The following is a 20,060-nucleotide window of genomic DNA, read 5'->3' as shown; positions in this document are numbered from 1 at the left end:
GATTCCTGGGCCCTGGAATCCAAAACCTGAGGATAGGACCTGAGTGTGTCTATTTTAGGGGATCACCTAAGAGCCCTTTTCTAGTGATTGTAAAGACAGACACAGAACAGAAGTGTGTGGAATGTGTTGTTAAAGGGGCTTCCCTGAAGCTGTGATCATTTTAAGCTATACAGAGCTCCCTCCACTGTGGAGTCCTAAGGAAATTGTTTCTCACATTCCTATTCCATGTTGTCCTCTTGCCCTTACTTCCTCCAGCCATTCCTTCATTTGGCCAGGAGTGTGGTCCTCAAGATTCCTTTGTCCCTGGAGAGCAGACCAATTAAATGAGAAAGGAGCAAACACTAGGAGGAAGTCTTTTTTCCTTGCCTATGGACCATAACTGTGCTAATAGGCAGTCTGGTGTCAAATCAACTCCTCTAGCCTAGAAGAGTTTACAGCAGTGTTCTATCGTAAAGTATGGTTTCTAGAAAAAGCAGAAAGAAGTTTCTTATTAGTCAGTATATTATTGTATTATCACCATTGATATCCTCAGACTGCAATACATGTGGTATTCTACGAGCAGGAAGCCAGCTGAGATCAAGGTAGAAAGTTGATATAAATTATGAAGATCTTACAGTTACCCTCATAAAAATTCATTGACTTGAAACAACAGTACTTGCTAACTCAGGTGTCACATTTTCACTGTCTCTCAGGTATCACTGTTGATACTTACTCAGGTATCACCTGTGTATCTGCTGAAGTGTCACCTTTGGTCATTACCCTCTCAGATCATCCTCAGGATCACTCATGCATGGCTACTTGTAGTTAATGAGCATTTTTTCAGTTTTAGAGATTCACAGTTTCTTAAGTCTTTCCTATAGCCATTTTATGTAATTGTAGGTATCCATTCCCGGGACTTCTGATAAACCTTTTTCTTTTTTTTTTTTTGATACAAGGTCTCATTCTGTTGCCCATGCTAGAGTGCAGTGGTATCATCATAGTTCACTGCAGCCTTGAAATCCTGGGCTCAAGCAATCCTCCTGTCTCAGCCACCTAAGTAGCTGGGACTACAGGCACATGCCACCACACCCGGCTAAGTTTTTAATTTTTTGTAGAGATGAGGTCTTGCTATTGCCCAGGCTGGTCTTGAACTTGTAGTCTCAAGTAATCTTCCCACCTCGTCCTCCCAGAGTGCTAGCATTACAGGTGTGAGCCACCGCACCTGGCCTGATAAACCTTTTTCATGTTTTATCATTGCCTTGGTTATAATTGGTAACAGAGGCTCACACAACAAGGGCTTCTCCTAGATGGGCTTTAGTTGTATGTGGATGATAGAGACTTTATACACAGTGCTATACTACTGAAGTGCTCACAGCCCTTTGATATTTGTTTAGGAAAGGTTAGTGATTAAAGCCTTATAACCAGATGGAGCTGGGTACCAGTACCATGTATCCTTGAGCATATCATTTGTCTTTCTGAGTCTGAAACATGTAGATGATAATAGATGGTTGGATTGGATGATAGAAGGAAATGAGATAATACACATAAAATTCTCATCATATTGGCTCAAAGTGTGACGTATCACTTATTAAGTCCCTGAATGTTTACCAGCACCACAGAATTCACCAGTTGTCTTTACTTCCTATTTTATTTCATTTTATTTTATTTTTTGAGACAGAGTCTCACTCTGTTGCCTGGGCTAGAGTGCCGTGGCGTCAGCCTAGCTCACAGCAACCTCAAACTCCTGGGCTCAAGCAATCCTCCTGCCTCAGCCTCCCGAGTGGCTGAGACTACAGGCATGCACCACCATGCCCGGCTAATTTTTCTACATATATTTTTAGCTGTCCAAATAATTTCTTTCTATTTTTAGTAGAGACAGGGTCTTGCTCTTGCTCAGGCTGGTCTCGAACTCCTGAGCTCAAACCATCCGCCCGCCTCGGCCTCCCAGAGTGCTAGGATTACAGGCATGAGCCACCGCACCCGGCCTTTTCCTTCCTATTTTAGCAGGTTCCTATTTCACTATTTATATAACACGTTCTCTCTAAAGGATCTAGATTTAGCTGGGTGCGGTGGCTCACACCTGCAATCCTAGCACTTTGGGAGGCCGAGGCTAGGGTTTGAGACCAGCCTGAGCAACATAGCAAGACCCTGTCTCTTCAAAATATAGAAAAATTAGCTGGGTATGGTGGTGTACACCTGTAGTACTCGCTACTCAGGAGACTGAGGTGGGAGGATTGCTAGAGCCCAAGAATTTGAGGTTGCAGTGAACTATGGTGACACCACTACACTGTAGATCAGGCGACAGAGTAAGACAAATAAATAAATAAATAAATAAATGGGGGAAGGAAGGAAGGAGGGAGGAAGCAATAAAGGAAGGAAGGATCAATCTAGATTTAGAAACTTGCCCAATAGAATTTAGTTAGGGAAGGAGGAGTTTGAGAAAAAGAAGGTAGTGAGAGGAAAAGGGGGCCTGGTGATTTTTAAGGTGATTGCATTAATTTTGCCCAGACGTGCATTTCTCCTGAATAGATTGTTTCTCTCTTTTCTTTTATGTCCTTCCTTCCTCATTCCATTTTTGGCTTATACTGGCGATCCCATGACTGTTTTACATTTATGAAAAGAACTAATAATAGTTTACATTTTGGAAGTTTGTACAAAGATGTAAATTCTTTAGTGTTTTTTTTTTGGGAGACAGAGTCTCACTCTATTGCCCGAGCTAGAGTGCTGTGGCATCAGCCTAGCTCACAGCAACCTCAAACTCCTGGGCTCAGACAAATCAAACAATCCTACTGCCTCAGCCTCCCAAGTAGCTGGGACTACAGGCATGCGCCACCATGCCCGGCTAATTTTTTCTATATATTTTTAGTTGTCCAGCTAATTTCTTTCTATTTTTTTTAGTAGAGACAGGGCCCTTGCTCTTCTTGCTCAGGCTGGTCTTGAACTCCTGAGCTCAAACGATCCGCCCGCCTTGGCCTCCCAGAGTGCTAGGATTACAGGCATGAAACTTTTGGATTCTTTACTTGGAAGGTGGCTATGTACAATATGATATAAATTAAAACTGTGAGAGATTGATATAAAATGAGGTAGGACTTCCTTACCCTTAGTGGAAACCACAAGGACTTTGGAGTCAGACATACTAGATGTGGAATTTGGCTCTTCCACACAATGGCTATTTGATTCTGAACAAATCAGCCTCTGAATTTATTCCTCAGCTGTAAACTGGGGATAATAATCGTATTCACCTTACATTAGGCTTTCGTGAGAATTCTATCAAATAATATTTTTAAAGTTCTTTGCCTTTTTGATTCTCAGTCATCAACACTCCTCCCTCTATCCAAAATCAGGGCAGCATGTTCATATATGGCTGTGTTTTTAGTGGCTAGGGGCCAATCCTAAGGGTTCACCTCCTCTCCCTGATCCCCTTGTGGCCAGGGGGACCACAGTTAGTCTTTATTCCCAGTTGGGGGTTGGGGAGGATTGGTCTCAAGTGAAACCATAGGCTCATGGTAATCACAATTACTCATCACTTCTATGTTCCTACACATCAGGTCTGCCCTCCTTTTTGACCTCACCCTGGTGGATGTGAACAGGTGGATGTGATTAGTCATTCCATGATGCACATTTTGGTCCTTTGCCTCAGTTACTAAGACAGATGGGTATTATGAGACCTTCCTTTGGAGCCGAGTTATGCCGTAGGGATTTTTAGTTAGACTAAATCCATTAAAGACACTAAAAAGAGTATATGAGATCAAGAAGTAAATTAGCTCTTGAGCTACTGAATGTTCTCCTGCGAGATTAGTATTCCACATTGTTTTTTTGCCATTGGGTACTCACTATGTATGATTTAGTGTTTGGGCAGTTTTCCACCTGGACAGAAAAAACTGCAGAGCACTGACAAAACTATGTCTGGTCTCTCCTGCTCTTAGCCAACTCTTTGGAGCCAGAGGGCTTTGTTTTCTCCTTGGGGAAGTTATCCTATGGATTTTATTTTCAGGTAATCTTAAAGGGAAGCAAGGAGCGCAGCACTGGAGCCACTGGAGTTAATGCAGACTCCTCCCGCTCCCATGCTATCATCCAAATTCAGATCAAAGATTCAGCCAAGAGGACATTTGGCAGGTGAGCTGGAAATATGCAGGGAATTGCATTGTCTGCCTTTCCTTATTGTGACTTTGAAATATGTGTTATCAACAACAGGACACCCTGCCACCACGGAGTTCTTCATTTTAGCAATACAGAGTAGAGTTGTTAGCCCTGAAATAAATCACTGTACTAAAGTACCATCGGTTGATTAACCACAAAGTAATGACCTATTGTTGGTCAACCCTAAGTTATTAAAAGGGACATTGATTGCTTCTAATGTGAAATATAGTTTCAGCAGAGAAACAGCAGGGAAGGCATCTCAGAAAGCTTATAGGCCAAAAAAAAAGGGCCGGGGTGGGGGATTAATCCATTCTTCTTAAAAGAAGCCATAAGACAATTGGATACATTCATTGCTTCTCTGGTGCTATCTTAGCAAACTCTGCCACACTGATGGATGAGCCTATCTCACCTCTGAGTAATGAGTCTTTTTTTTCTTTCTTTTCCTTTTCTTTCTTTCTTTCTTTTTTTTTTTTTGCTGGAAAGCAGCCCACAAAAGTTTCTATTTAATTATCTAAGTGGTCACCTAAGTGATTTGCATTGTGTTCATTTAGCCTTTTGGGAAATGACCCTTCCGTTATTAATTTCAGTCATACTTTCTCACAAGTGATTAAAATCAACAGAAATGTCTGAGTGAACAGTGCTAACAGCAGCTGACTGACAAATCAAAATCTTGTGATAGTTTTGGAAAGCCAACAGTAATATTTTTTCTTTCCTGAGGATGGACCAGTGTTAGTTTCTTCCTGAGGTCACAAAATGCTGACGGATGTAAAAATAAACAAAGCCTCGAAGAATTCATTGCTGCTGTCTTTTCTCTAGGATCTCTTTTATTGACTTGGCTGGCAGTGAAAGAGCAGCAGATGCCAGGGACTCTGACAGGCAGACAAAGATGGAAGGTGCAGAAATAAACCAGAGTCTTCTGGCTGTAAGTTCTTCATAATCTTTAATCTAAAAATCCTTCTTGAGATATTTTGCCCTTTACATGCAGCCAAAGTGGGTGAGGGTGGGGTGGAATCAGCAGAGCAGCTGGCATACTGTTATCTAGCAATGGAATTCCAGGGTTGGAGATTAGAGGCTGCCCAATCAGCAATTCTGGCCAATTCTTCTCTTCTTTCCCTGCTGCCTTTTCCTCTGGTCAATCCCTGCCAGTTAGGAACAGGTGATTTCTACAGTTGCTGAATGGTACCCTTTCAGCAACTACAGTAAGCAGAAAATAAACTTTCTCCCTCTCTCCAAGTTTTAAAATTGTATTAATTTTTCAAACACACAAAAGTGGAACAAATAATAAATAATCTCCTATATACCTGTCACCCAGATTCAACAGTTAATCGACATGAAAAATTTAACCAACTCCTTCCTCCCCCAGTTGGATTATTTTAAAGAAAATTCTAGTCATCATGTCATTTCTTCCATAAGTATTTTCATTATATATCTCCAAGAGATAAGAACTCTTATTTTTTAATGTAACCACAATACCATATCATACTTAAAGAAATAATTATTATCTGTTATCTAATAGGAAGTATTATAATTTCTCCAATCGTCCTGTAAATGTCTTTTTACAGTTAACCTGTTCAAACCAAGATGCAAACAAGATCCTATGTCAGTTCTTTTTTTTTTTTTTCTTTTTTTTTTAAAGCCAGTCAAATTTAGCAGTGGGGGGTTGAATACTATGTCAGTTCTTAATCCCTCTTTTATTTTTTTCTATATCAACATATTTGTGAAGAAAACTGGGTCACTTGTCCTGTAAGATTTCCTACACTTTGGATTTGGCTGACTGCACCCCAATGTTGATGTTTAACATGTTACTCCATCCTTTATATTTCTTGTAAAGTGGTTAAAGATCTATATCTGTGCTGTTCAATGTGGTAGCCATTAACCACATGTGTGGGCCAGGCACGGTGGCTCACGCCTATAATCCTAGCACTTTGGGAGGCTGAGGCAGGAGGATTGCTTGAGCTCAGGAGTTTGAGACCAGCCTGAGCAAGAGCGACACCCCGTCTCTACTAAAAATAGAAAGAAATTAGCCAAACAACTAAAAATAGAAAAAATTAGCTGGGCATGGTGGCGCGTGCCTATAGGCTTAGCTACCCAGAAGGCTGAGGCAGGAGGATTGCTTGAGCCCAAGAGTTTGAGGTTGCTGTGAGCTAGGGTGACGCCATAGCACTCTAGCCCAGGCAAGAGAGTGAGACTCTGTCTCAAAAAACAAAAACAAAACAAAACAAAACACAACACAACACCACATGTGTGGCTGTTAAGCCCTTAAAATGTGGCTGGTCTGAATTGAGATATGCTCTAAGTATAAAGTATACACTGGATTTTGAAGACTTACTACCCAAAAAAGCATGTAAAATATCTTATTAATATTTTTTCATATTTATTACATGTTGAAATAATATTTTAGACATATTGAGTTAAATAAAATATATAATTAATGTTAATTTCAGTTTCACCTGTTTTTATTTTTTTAAATGTAGCTATTAGAAATTTAAAATTACTTGTATGGTTTACATATGTGGCTCACACATTTCTATTGGGACAACACTGAACTAGTAACTTGATCAGATTTAGGTTCCTTTTTTTTTTTTGGCAAAAATAATTCATAGGTAGTTCTTAGAGTTCCTATAGTAATATATCAGGAGGTATAGAATATCTAGATCTTACTTTTTGTAATTTTAAGATTGCTGTCAATCTAATTCCTCCATTATCAAGTTTCCCATCAGCATTTTTAACCTAATAATTTTAGCAGCCATTGATGAATCTTGTCTATATCTATTGTTTCATTAGGGGTTCCAAAATGTTGATGTTCTAATTATAATATTCTTTCTGTATGTGTTAGCTGGAAAGAACTTTCCCTCAACTATCTGGTTATCCTGAAATATAGTTTTAAGATAAATGCTTGATTCTTTAACTTTATTCACCAGTTTTCAGAATGAATTGGTGTCCTTGTTACCAAAACATAATCCATGAATTTATTGTTGTTGTTTACTTCTTTTTTTGTATTATTATAAACCCATTGTAATCATTATTCTTTTTGCTGCTTAAATTGCACATCTTTGGCCAATGGAAGCCTTTGCAAGAATGTCCTATGTCTTTTTGACACAACTTTATTAGTCTTTGATAGCTTCCTGGCTTTCTGGTATGACAAGATATTCCAGGCTCTTCTTGTACATTTCCTTCCCAGACCTTGAATGAGTCATTTCTTCAATGACCCTTGGTGTCTTTTAGAGGGGAATGGTATTTAGAGACCTCAGTCCATATGCTAGGGGTGCTGACTACTACTGGGTTAGTCCTTGCTTCTAGGCCTTTTTGATGGACAGAGCCAGGAAATAAGGTTTTATTTTTTGTTTTGAAAGAGAAAAATATGAGGGATTCATTGCAACAAATTAATTTAAAATTAAGATTTCAGGATTTTTATTTAACTTTTTAAAATTTATATTTGCCTCCCTTTTCTCTTATGCTAGAATCTTAGTTCCTAGCATTGATATAATTTATTTGCTGTACCTCAATATATATATATATTTTTAAATAATGCTAATATTATTTATAATATGATTAATTAATTCAGTTTTAGTTTTTGAGGTTTCTTTACAGTTTTCCTTTTACCATTAGGTTGTATCCTGCAAAGAATGGACAGTCATAATATTGTGTTGTACAATCACTTGGAATAATTCTTCTTTGTGTGTAACCCTACCAATTTCATAGTGGTAGGCTCATTTGTTTGATTTTAGTTTGGGTTTTAAGAATTGCTTTCTTTGGCAGGTGTGGTGGCTCACGCCAGTAATCCTAACACTCTGGGAGGCCGAGGCGGGTGGATTGTTTGAACTCAGGAGTTCAAGACCAGCCTGAGCAAGAGTGAGACCCCCATCTCTACTAAAAAAAAATAGAAAGAAATTAGCTGGACAACTAAAAAGATATAGAAAAAATTAGCCGGGCATGGTGGCAACATGCCTATAGTCCCAGCTACTCAGGAGTCTGAGGCAGGGATTGCTTGAGCCCAGGAGTTTGAGGTTGCTGTGAGCTAGGCTGACACCACGGCACTCTACCCTGGGTAACAGAGTGAGACTCTATCTCAAAAAATAAAAATAAATTTAAAAAAAAAGAATTGCTTTCTTTATTTTGATTTCATTTTGTTTTATAATTCTTTTTGTTAATTATTTGAAACATATACATGGTTTTAAAGTAAATATTGTAAAACAAGCCATATTTAGAGAAGTCTGGTTTCCATCACTGTCCCCTCAACCTTGTTACCTCCCTCACCTTATATAACCATTTTTCTACCTATATATGTTTGCAGTTAAAAAAGCTAACATACTCTGAAAACTGTTCGGCACTTTGCTTTTTTTTTTTTTTTTTTTTTTTGAGACAAAATCTCACTGTGTTGCCTGGGCTAGAATAGAATGCAGTGATGTCATCATAGCTCACTGTAACCTCAAACTCCTGGTCTCAAGTGATCATTCTCCTGCCTCAGCCTCCCAAGTAGCTGGTATTACAGGCACATGCTACCACACCTGGCTAATTTTTCTGTTTTGTAGAGATGAGGTCTTGCTCTTGCTCAGGCTGGTCTGGAACTCCTGGCCTCAAATGATCCTCCCATCTTGGCCTCCCAGAGTGCTAGGATTAGCACTTTGCTTTTTTAACTTAAAGTATTCTGGAGATCACTCCATAGTTGTATGTAGAGATCTTCCTCATTTCTTCTTACAGCTACATAGAGCTGCCTTGTGCCCGTCTTCATTATTTAGGTCCTTTTGATCAGAAAGGATCAGTTAGGTACATTCTTTCCAGGCCTCATGAAAGATAAATTGGGAGAATGAGAGAGGCGAGAGAGGGAACCAGCATCTTTTTTTTTTTTTTTTTAATTTGGGGATAATTTCAGATTTGCCAAAAAAGTTGCAAAACTCATACACAGCATTCCTGTATGCCCTTTACTCAGCTTCCCCTAGTGTTAACATCTTACATGACCATAGTACAATGATCTAAATCAATAAATTAACATTGGTATAACACTATTAACTAATCTACAGACCTTATTTGACGTTCATAAATAGTCCCACTACTGTCCTTTTTTGGGTCCAGGATCCTATATACCATAGACTGAGTGGCTTAAACAACAAACATTTATTTCTTATAGTTCTGGAAACTGGGGGGTCCAAGATCAGGGCAGCAGCAGATTCAGTGTCTGGTGAGAGCTCAATTCCTAGTTCATAGACAGCTGTCTTCTCAGTGTCCTCACAAGGTGGAAAGGGGGGAGAGAGTTCTCTGGGTCTCTCTTACAAGGGCACTAATCTCATTCATGAGTATTCCACCCTCAAGAACTAATCACCTCCCAAAGGCCCCACTCCTAATACCATCACATTGGGGATTAGGGTTTCAACATGAGAATTTGGGATGACACAAACATCCAGCCCATAATAGTGCGTGATGTCCGTATGTCTTATTACTAGTGATATTAACCATAATCAGTTAAGGTGGTGTGTGCAGGTTTCTCCACTGTAAAGTTACTGTTTTCCCCTTTGTAATTAATAAGTATCTTGTAGGGAGATACTTTGAAACTATGCTAATATCCTATTTTACATCACACGTTTACTACCTAATTTTAACGATCGTTGATGATTCTTATCTGCAGCAGTTAGTACTGTGGTGTTTATCTCATGGGATTTTCTATTCCCATTCTTTCTTCATTAATTACTTGGAAATCTGCTCTGAGGAAGAGCTGCTCTTTCTCTCCTACTTATTTATTAAATTATTATTTAATAGATTAGTCAATGAATATTTCTTTTATTCATTGGATTATAAGTGTTGCTCACATTGTACCAGATTTGACTATTGAGAACTCTTTCAAATTGGTTCCCATTTCCCTTTGATCTGCCCCTATCATCTGTTGAGCACCTTTTGGCACTGCTCATCTTATACTTTCCCTGCCATCAACCATTTCTCCAAAGAGCCCTTATAGGAACCAATATATTTTTAGCCTTTGCTATAAGCCTGTCAGTTTAGTTGTCCCAACAACTCTGAGGCAAGTTAAACAAGTTCTCTTATTCTCACTTTAGGATTCTTAGGCACATGTGAGTTAAGTGAATTGGTCAAGGGTCCATAGCCTCTAACCAGAAATCTGTGATTCTGGTATTTTACACGATGGTCCAGGAATCAACTACAAAACCTGGGAAGAAGTACCTGTGAAGTCATACAACTCTCTGGGGCTTGACTATGTCTATCTCATATGAGCTATAGCATGTAAAGAGGCCTAGGAACAAACCTTCTATTAATAGAATAGGATCAAATGTCATTCTTTGTGATATGTAAAAAGGTGTCCCTTGGTTCTTTCCTGAGTGTTTCCCTTGGCTCTCCTTTAGTGTATAGTAAAGTCTGTTGACCATTGTATTCTGATTCAGCAGGGCTAAAAGGATCTAAGGGCTCATAGGGATTGGTGGCCACTCTTGGATTTGAACATGTGAGGAGCAGGTATAACCCAGGGGCAGGGTTCTCCTGGAGAATCTTCCCTGTGTTAAAGTTGAGGGATATTGTATTGATTTTTAATAAAGGTGGTAATTTCCTTATACCTTTTTATTCCCTACAGCTTCTTGGATGGGGATGGGGAAGGCAGTTGTGGGCCTCTATAGCTGCCTCTAAGAACAGCCGTAGCAAACTCTCAAGCTAATTACCAGTTCTTGGTGGACTAGAAGCACTGGCACTTCCAAGGGATTGCTTCCATCTTCTTCCCTCCTTTCCTTTTCATTTACTGGTTTTGGCCTCAGAAATAGAAAGTCTCTTCTCCCTTATCTTGTGCCCCGTACCCCCAGTGCTGTTTCTGATGGATGTTTTGCTCCTGGAGGTCCACATGTCCGGGTACTTGCTGTCCGTAGTGATATCCAATGAGCACTTCTCACTGAGGAGATGTGCCTGGGAGCAAGTAATATTCCTTTTCCTTTGGGCCACAGACCCTGCTCTTTTAAAATGAAGGAGTAGACCTAGGTGATTTCTCAGTTCTATCCCAGCTCTGACTCTAGAATTTCTCCTACCCCATGCAGATAACTTATATTTGAATCTATATTTGAATCTACACCTAGAAGTGTGTGTATGTGAGCAGGAAGAGGGGGAAGAGGGTATAGATATTTTCTCTACTTAAGTGCATTAATAGTTGGAAACAGTGTGAGGAGACATAGGGAGCTAGTAAACAGAACTACCGCCACATAAACTTGGATGCTAGGACTTGAGAGTAGGTCCCTGAGTTTGTCTGTCCCCTACTATCAACCCAGAGCTAATCCTAGGATCCTAGCCCTTTGTTGCGAGGCCTTAGCTATGCAGCACAGGATGGTGTTTCCCATCCTGTTGGGAGTTTTCTTGTTGAACAGGAAACTCCAGGGCATTTTTACTTCCTTTTGGAAGATTACCTGAGTGTGGTTTATTTAAGAAAAATAAGCTTACTATGGATACAACATCTGATCTGTTATTCTCTCTTTGCATGTAATATTTGATGTGCTTATTCTCCCACTTTTCAGCTGAAGGAATGTATCCGAGCACTGGATCAGGAACACACCCATACTCCCTTCAGGCAAAGCAAATTAACTCAGGTAAAATTAAATGTGAGCCTTGAGTTTGTTCTGGTTCATTCATTTGTTCCTTCTTTCATTCATTTATTCATTTAGTAGAGTATCCACTGTCAGCAAGACGCGATGCTAGGCATAGTGGGGAAAAGATGTAGGGGATGAGTCACATTCCTACTAGGAGCTCTCAGTCTACAAGTTGATATCCCTAATTTGAAAATCCGAAATCTGAAATGCTCCAGAATCCAAAACTTTTTGAGTGCCAATATGATACTCAAAGGAAATGGTCACTGGAACATTTCAGATTTTGGATTTTTAGATTAGGGATGCACAACTGGAAGTAAAAGACAAATATTCCAGAGTCCAAAATAATCAAAATCTGAACTACTTCTGTTCCCAAGCACTTCAGATAAGGGATACTCAACCTGTGCTAGGACTTGAGAGAGGCAGAGATATCTGTAGTACTGGGCAGCTGGGGTCCCATGGGCTGCACTCTTCTGGTCACCATTTTTCTGTTTATTTCTGGTGTACAGAAATCTTGATTTGTGACATCTCTGAGCCTTTCTTTGAAGAGGGTGACGTAGTTGTACTTAGTACTTTCTTGGCTCTAAGCTTTAGAATAGTGTTTCAGCACAAAAAAATAATGGTTACAAGCAGTTAAAAAGAAGGAGATAGATTTTCTACATGGACTGATAGGAAAGATGACTGTGATCCATCGTGATGCAAGCTGTAGAATAATATAATAATGTAATTGCCTGTGTGGTCCTAAAGCATTTTTTCTATTACATATTTAGCCCCACAGAGGAAAACATTTAAAGATACCAAAGAAACAGTTAGCATTGGCTCTATTTGGAGAGTAACAATGAACATAAAGATGGAACTGCAATTTTTCACATTTTTAAAAGAGCATGTGTGGTGTGACCACTTGTTTTTTGTTGTTGTTGTTGTTGTTGTTGTTTTCTTTTCTTTTCTTTTTAATAGAAAGAGTTTCATTCTGTTGCCCAGGCTAGAGTACAGTGGCCTAATCATAGCTCAATGCAACCTCAATCTCCTGGCTCAAGCCATCTTTCCACCTCAGCTTCCTGAGTAGCTGGGACTACAGGTGTGCACCACCACACCTGGCTAATTTTTCTATTTTTTGGTGAGACAAGGTCTCACTATGTTGCCCAGGCTAGTCTCAAACTCCCAGCCTCAAGTGATCCTCCCACTTTGGCCTCCCAAAGTGCTGGGATTACAGATATGAGCCACCAAACCCAGCCTGTTTTTATAGTTTAAAAAAATGTGCGATGAGGAAAAAAAAAAATGCCACACAGAAAATTATGCAAATGTTAATTGTGATTATTCTGTGTGGTGGGACAAACAGGTAATTTTTTCTATTTCTTGGTCATGAAGATGTGCTTTTTTATTAACAGAAAACACCAACAGATGTTAAGTCAGCATTCAAAATTGCCGCAGAAGGGTAGATGGGGAGAGGTCTACCTAGGTATAAATAGCTGTGAAGGCAGTTATGGATGCCCTGGTTCCTCTCTGCACTATGTCCTGGGTACAGTAGAAGATAGATGTGGTAGAGGGAGGTCTAGGATAGGATCTTTATACGCTGCAGAATGAAGCCAGCCTAGCACATGGGAAGGGTTCTACTCTGTGCAGCTAGACTAGCAGGCCCATAGGACCTGGGGCAGAATCTATAAAAACAGCTTCTTACCAGTCAAAATTGGTGATCTATGGCTTAGAGTGTGTATTCTCAAATGTGATTTCAATCAGGGACCAAGGAAATGCTTCTTATAGGTGGTTAGTCCTGATTCTGACATTGGCTTTATTATATTTTAAATAATAAGCTCCCCATCCCCAGAAAATGTGTTCCTATTTAATTAAAGCATAATAATTCCAACTGTACATACAAATACAAAGAAGAAGGTATGTCTTCAAAACAGTGTTGCATAAAAAAAAAAAAGAAAAAGAAGATAAAAACCTTTAAATCCCAGTCCATGGTGATAACTGCTGCTACATTTCCAGTTATCTCTCTGCCCCCATATACACACACAGATCCGCTAATAGAGTTAAGGAATCATATACATCATTTTCACTCAAAGATTTAAATTTTAGATATCTTTTCGTGTTCCTAAGTCCAGATATAATCATTTTTAATGGTTGTATTGCATTCAATTTATAATTAGTTTGTTTCTTGTTTATAAATTAGTAACTATTAATAGATTGTTACTAAATTTCATTATTATAAAAAATGTAATGAATATCATGAGAGTCTTTTTTTTTTTTTGGTCAATTGAGCAATTATCTCCTTGCAATAAAGTCCTAGAAGTATAATTGCCAAGCCAATAATGTGCATACATTTTACCTTTTTTTTTTGAGATAAAGTCTCATTACATGGCTGAGGCTGGTCTTGAACTCATGGGCTCAAGTTATCCTCCTGCCTCACCCTCTCTAGTAGCTGGGACTACAGGCACATACCACTGCACCCAGCTTTTTTTACATTTTGATACATATTGCCAAACTGCCCTCTGAAAAGCTTGTACCAGTTCATGGTACATGATACATGGCAGTGTAGAAGAGTGCCTATTTCTCTGGACCCTCACCAGGCCAAGGTATCATCAGTCTTTTTTAGTCTTATTTGTAATATACATATACATATATATATATATATATGTGTATTAGTTTTTTTTTCTTTTAGACAAATCTCAATTAGTGGGATATATTAGGTTGTTTAATGGTTTGTTTGCTTCTTTTTTTTTTTTTTTTTGCTTGGTGGTGAGATGGTGAGCTTTTTCTGTGTTTATTAGTCATTTGTATTTCTTCTTTTGTGAATTGCCTTTTTTGTGAACAGAGAGCTATGGCCCAGCATCTTGCACATAATAAGTAGCCACTATGCCCTTTGTTAGTCCATGTCATTCATTGACCTGCTTTCTGTTTTGAGTAGGTCCTGAAGGACTCTTTCATTGGCAATGCCAAAACCTGCATGATCGCCAATATCTCACCAAGTCACGTGGCCACTGAACATACTCTGAATACCTTGCGCTATGCTGACCGGTAAGTCGGATCCCAGATGGCCATTTGTGTATGTTTGTGTGTGTGTGTATGCACATATGCTTATAGGTCTCTCACACACAGAGATCTGACCTTGAGCTCTACAATGCTGTTCTTAGAGCAACTGGTCCTTTGAAGAATGTGACCTGGTAGACCCTGTCATTTTGCAAGTGTGACAAGAGGAAGATGACACATTCCCTTGTTCAGGAGTTGACCCCATCAGTGGCTTTTAAATGGCTAGTGAAAAATCAAATATTAATGTAGGGTGGAAGCCTCAGTGAAGTTTTCTTCCTGCTGGTCTCAGCCCAAATTGTATGTAGGTCCAGAAGGGACCAACCCAAGACATTTTACAGGAGGATAAACAGAGGCCCAGAGAAGGGCAGGAACTTTCCAAAGGCTCATCTGCAGTTAGTGGCTCTCACATGTCTCTTACAGTGGGTGAGACATTTTTGATTGTCATGACTGGGGAGAAGTGCTACTGGCATCTGGTAGGTAGATGCCAAGTATGCTGCTAAACATCCTACAGTGCATAAGACAGCCCCTACAATAAAGAACTATCTGGTGCAAAATGTCAGTAGTGCTAAGGTTGAGAAATCCTGGAAATAGACAAGTCATTTTTCCTTAATGGAATTAGCACAAGCCTACTTATTTCTGGAAGTTTTGCTTCCTGAAGGGCCCAGCAGGTTTGAGGGAATTCATTTTGCCCGAGAAGCCTGAAAGGGGGTGGTTTGCAGGTGAGTGATAGACATGAACTCCTGAGTTGGCCCATCTTCAGGAAGCACAGTGTGGGCCCTGCATAAACAGTACAGTTCTGAGACTGGTTTCTCTAGCCTGTCCCTTGCATGGGACCTGTGGTGATTTCCAAAACTCTCTTTTTTTATTTTTGAGACAGAGTCTCACTCTGTTGCCCGGGCTAGAGTGCCGTGGCGTCAGCCTAGCTCATAGCAATCTCAAACTCCTGGGCTCAAGCAATCCTACTGCCTCAGCCTCCCAAGTAGCTGGGACTACAGGCATGCACCACCATGCCCGGCTAATTTTTTCTATATATATTTTTAGTTGTCCAGCTAATTTCCTTCTATTTTTAGTAGAGACGGGATCTCACTCTTGCTCAGGCTGGTCTTGAACTCCTGACCTCGAGCGATCCTCCTGCCTCGGCCTCCCAGAGTGCTAGGATTACAGGCGTGAGCCACCACGCTCGGCCTCCAAAACTCTTCTGATCGTGGAATGTTGGGTGCATACTTATATCCTCAGAGAAGACACTGCTCTTTTTTATTCAGGTGCAGAGGGGTATCTCATGCTGAAATAGAATGTCCCCTTTTAATCTCTCCAGATAAAAAAAAAATAACTCCTAATCCTTGTAATACTTTTCTTTGGTTTTTGTTTTCCCAGAAAGCTATAGAAAAGGAATTGCAGAACATGCCCAAATACACATTTAACATAAAAAATGGTTATTTACAGGGTCAAAGAACTAAAGAAAGGCATTAAGTGTTGTGCTTCAGCTACCAGTCGAAATCGGACATCTGGAAGCTCCTCCCCAAAACGAATTCAGAGCTCCCCTGTGGCCCTGCCAGAGGACAAGGGTTCTCCCAAGAAAGTAAAGCTGGGGCTTCAGCAATCACTCACAGTGGCACCTGGCTCCACAAGAGGGAAGACCCATCCTCTGGCCAGCCACCCACCCAACATCCCTTTTGCTTCTGTACCTAAAGTCCCTGGTAAAAGGGGTAGCTCCAGAGGGAGTCTTCCTCAAGAGTGGGTCATTCAGACCAGCCCTGTCAAAGGAACCATAAGGTTTGGACATTTGGCCAAAAAAAAGGCACAAGAGTCAGCACTCTTGTGCTCTGAGAAAAATCAAATTGGCAACAAAACTGCCCTTGGGTGGGGAAGCAGAGCTCCAGGTCCAGAAGAAGTGCATGGTAAGCTGCCCACCAAGTACAAGAAAGTTCAAACTGTGCAGCCAGTACAGAAGCAGCTTGTGTCACGAATTGAGCTTTCCTTTGGCAACACCCACCACATAACAGAGTATGGTCAGGACAGCAAGGGAGGCAGGCCTGCCGCTGGAACTTGGACAAACATCCCTCCACATCAGAAGGACAGGGAGGAACATTTACGTTTTTATCACCAGCAATTCCAGCAGCCTCCTCTCCTCCAACAAAAGTTAAATTACCAACCACTGGAAAGGTTTTTATGCCAGTACAGGACGCCAGAAGGTCAGCTTCAGAATGAAACTCCCTCTCTGTTCCACTCTTGTTCTGAGAGCCATGATGGAGCCCAAGTTGAGGACCTTGATGACAGTGATTTCAGTGAAGATTCTTTTTCACATGTCTCCAGTCAGAGGACCACAAAGCAGAGGAACACCCTGGAGAATAGCGAAGACTCATTCTTCCTTCATCAGAGGGGGGAGCAAGGTCCTGAGGAGCAGGCAGCAGAAAGGCGGGAGAGTCTATTTTCTAGCCCCAGGACTTACGGTCATGAGAAAGGTCTAAGTGAAAGCTGGGTGTGCTCCAGGGACCCCATAAGCCACACAAGAGCAGCACTCGATCATAGCAGCAGCCCAAGTAAGGTGCCCTTAGATTGGAGCAGAGAGGAGGACTCCACCTCCTCAGGGCATTCTCCCAGAGACAACCCGGCAGAGAAGCCTTACTGCTCACAGGTAGATTTTATACATGGCCAGAAAAGAGGTGGAGGCCCTGCCTTTGATCTCAGACACGATGCCTTCAGAAGTGAGGTTCCTGGGCAGACTGAGAACAGCTTGCCATCCCCAGAGGAAGATGGTTTCACTTTCTCACTATCTCACAGCGTAGTTCCTGGATCCCCTGACCAAAGAGACACAGTCACCACACCTTTGAGAGAAGTCAGTGAAGATAGCCCAATTCAAGTGACTAGAACAGTGAAAAACAGTAATGCTTTCCAAGGAGAAGACTCTAGAGGGCAATTAGGCATGTGCTCTGAATATGCTTCTGGACTGATGGCTCCCCTCACCGTGTCCCTCCTGGAGAACCCAGATGATGAGGGTTCTCCCTTGGAGCAGCTGGCCCAGGATAGAGCTATGCATAGTCCAGTGGCAGAGAGCATAGGGGGGCCAGTTTTGGGCCACACAGTGTCATCTGGTGATCAAGAGGCAGTCTTGCCAGTGCCTTCAGCAGCTGGGCACCTGTGGCTGTCCTCATCTCCCCCTGACAGTAAGCCTGGGGGTGATCTTCCAGCTCTGTCTCCATCACCCATTCGTCAGCACCCACCTGACAAGCAGCCCAACAGAGAGGCTGACCTGGGAGAGGCCTGCCAGAGCAGAGAGACTGCCCTCTTCTCCCCGGAACATGTGGGTGGTGAGCAGTATGATGCCGATGCCGATGCCGAAGAGGTAGAGCTGGGTGGCTCCTGGGGTTTCCCAAGAAAGCCCTTCCCTACCATACATACTGGGGTGCCTCAGTCTGGACCTACACTCACTGCACAAACAGGAAGTAGTGACCAATCCTGGGCTCAGAGAAAACATCCTACAAGGTTTGGTTGGCAGGAGCTTGGTTTGTCCACAGACCCCATGAAGTTGGCCTGCTATAAAGACATCCCATGGCTCAAACACAGGCCAGTCTCAAGGTGTAGAGCAAGGCCAGGCTCTCCCCTGGCCCACAGCTGTTCTCCCAAGACTGCAGAGACACTCCATCAGCCCACCCTGAAGCAAGCACAGTAAGTTGGACTAAGACTTGAGCCCCTTTCATACCTCCACTCCCACCCCAGTTTAATGTTTTGTCATAAAGCAAGAGAAGGCCATGCAGGGATACACAAGTGAGGAGCTTGCCTCTCCAGATGGACAATTGCTGCTCCATGGTCTCTACCTATCATTAGAGTCTGACAAAAGGCAGGTCCTCCAGCTTTTAACTCAAACCCTCTGCTTTGGTCCCTGGACCCTCCACAGGAAGTAGAAATGATAGCAGTCTAGGCAGTAGGCTCCACCTTGTACCAAGTATGCCAGCTGCAGTGGTCACAACCTTGATAACCTTTCTGCAGGGAAGCTGTGGGAAATGGGCAGCTCCTGTGGAAGAGAAGCAGCACCCAGCCCTGTCCCTCAGTAGCAGGGGACAGCTTAAGAAACCCGTCTATTTTTCTGTATCTCATTACTACCCAATCCTTTGACTAGTCCTGAGGAACAACAAGTGATTGGGGAGGTGGGTGGTGAGCTGGCCCTGGTCAAATCCTTGACCACTTTGGGCAGAGGCAAATCCCAGCCTAGAAATGAGGTTCAGCTCCAGAAAGCTACCCAGGAGAGGACAGGAGGCCAAGAGGATCATAGTGTCCCCTCTGGTATTCCAAGGCAGGTGGTCATCCAAGCACACCAGGAACAGCTGGATGAAATGGCCGAGCTAGGCTCCAAGGAGGAGACCCTGATGAGCCTGCTGGTTTCTAATGTAAGTAGCCTTGGCTAAACACTTGGGGGCTGTTGGGAATTAGCCTGCAGCTAGTTTGATGGTAATCTTTGTTGGCTATGGTTATGTGTGGGGTAAGGGTCTGTTGTCACATACTAACCATTACTGAGGCCTTGTGCCTTCCCTTGCCACTCCTCTGAGACAGCTTAAGTAGGTAGAGGTACAGGTGGGAGATGGTGCCATCTCTACTCCCCATGCCCAGGCTAAAATGTTTGAAGCCTCTAGTCCTAGCCACTCTGCCTTCCTAGCGGCTTTTTGGGCCTCCTTCTGTGACTAACAGTGACCAGCCTGCAGACCAGAGTTATTTCTACCAAAACACCCTGCTGCCGCAAAAAATACCTCTACGTAGAGTGTCTCAAATGCAGAGAAGTGGGCCCCGACCCTGTGCCACAGCAACTATCCTAACCATTTTCCAGCTAGAGGAGTGGCCTGGGTTCTGAAATTTTCCTGCAAGAGGAGGGACTAGAAAAGCAGATCTGGCAGAGGGCCAGCAAGAGCAAAAGCTCCATTTGTCCTTTTGTTTCCTTTCTCAGGATTTTGAAGATTTTGTGACCCAGCTGGATGAGATCATGGTTCTGAAATCCAAGTGCATCCAGAATCTCAGGTGCCAGCTGCAACTGTACCTTACCCGCCACAGGCTGGCTGCAGCCCCTGAGAGGACAGTGGTGTCTTAGAGTAAGATCCTGTATGGGATGGTGTGGGCAGTGCAGGAGCCTGTACTGGGCTCTCAGGGGCTGGAGGAGGCCTCTGCCAGGTCCTACTTGCACATTACCAGAACCCACTCTCTGGTCCTGCCCATGCTAGCCTGGCCCCAGCTTCTCCCTCGGGGCCACACTGAAGAACTTAATGTCCCTTCCATTTCTTTGTGGCTGGAGAATTTGCTTTACTGACCCATCATCCATGGGAACACATTTGGATCTAATGACCTTAAAGATGTTTCTAA

The 20,060-nt window shown here is 42.0% G+C and overlaps 1 protein-coding gene across 1 annotated transcript in view; it reads left to right on the top strand.

The window, feature by feature from the left end:
- The window catches only part of KIF24 (kinesin family member 24), a 46,737-nt gene extending 26,946 nt beyond the window's left edge, over nucleotides 1-19,791 (top strand). The window contains exons 6-12 of the mRNA XM_069472129.1: nucleotides 3,974-4,095; nucleotides 4,936-5,041; nucleotides 11,616-11,687; nucleotides 14,593-14,702; nucleotides 16,158-18,380; nucleotides 19,006-19,099; nucleotides 19,651-19,791. Coding sequence (XP_069328230.1) covers nucleotides 3,974-4,095; nucleotides 4,936-5,041; nucleotides 11,616-11,687; nucleotides 14,593-14,702; nucleotides 16,158-18,380; nucleotides 19,006-19,099; nucleotides 19,651-19,791 — 2,868 coding nt within the window. The remainder of the gene's footprint in view (nucleotides 1-3,973; nucleotides 4,096-4,935; nucleotides 5,042-11,615; nucleotides 11,688-14,592; nucleotides 14,703-16,157; nucleotides 18,381-19,005; nucleotides 19,100-19,650) is intronic.
- The last annotated feature ends 269 nt before the right edge of the window (nucleotides 19,792-20,060 follow it).

The sequence above is a fragment of the Eulemur rufifrons genome, chromosome 7, assembly GCF_041146395.1.
Source record: "Eulemur rufifrons isolate Redbay chromosome 7, OSU_ERuf_1, whole genome shotgun sequence".
Taxonomy (NCBI): domain Eukaryota; kingdom Metazoa; phylum Chordata; class Mammalia; order Primates; family Lemuridae; genus Eulemur; species Eulemur rufifrons.
Note: the sequence above shows the minus strand (reverse complement) of the source record. Positions and strands in the feature narration are given on the sequence as shown.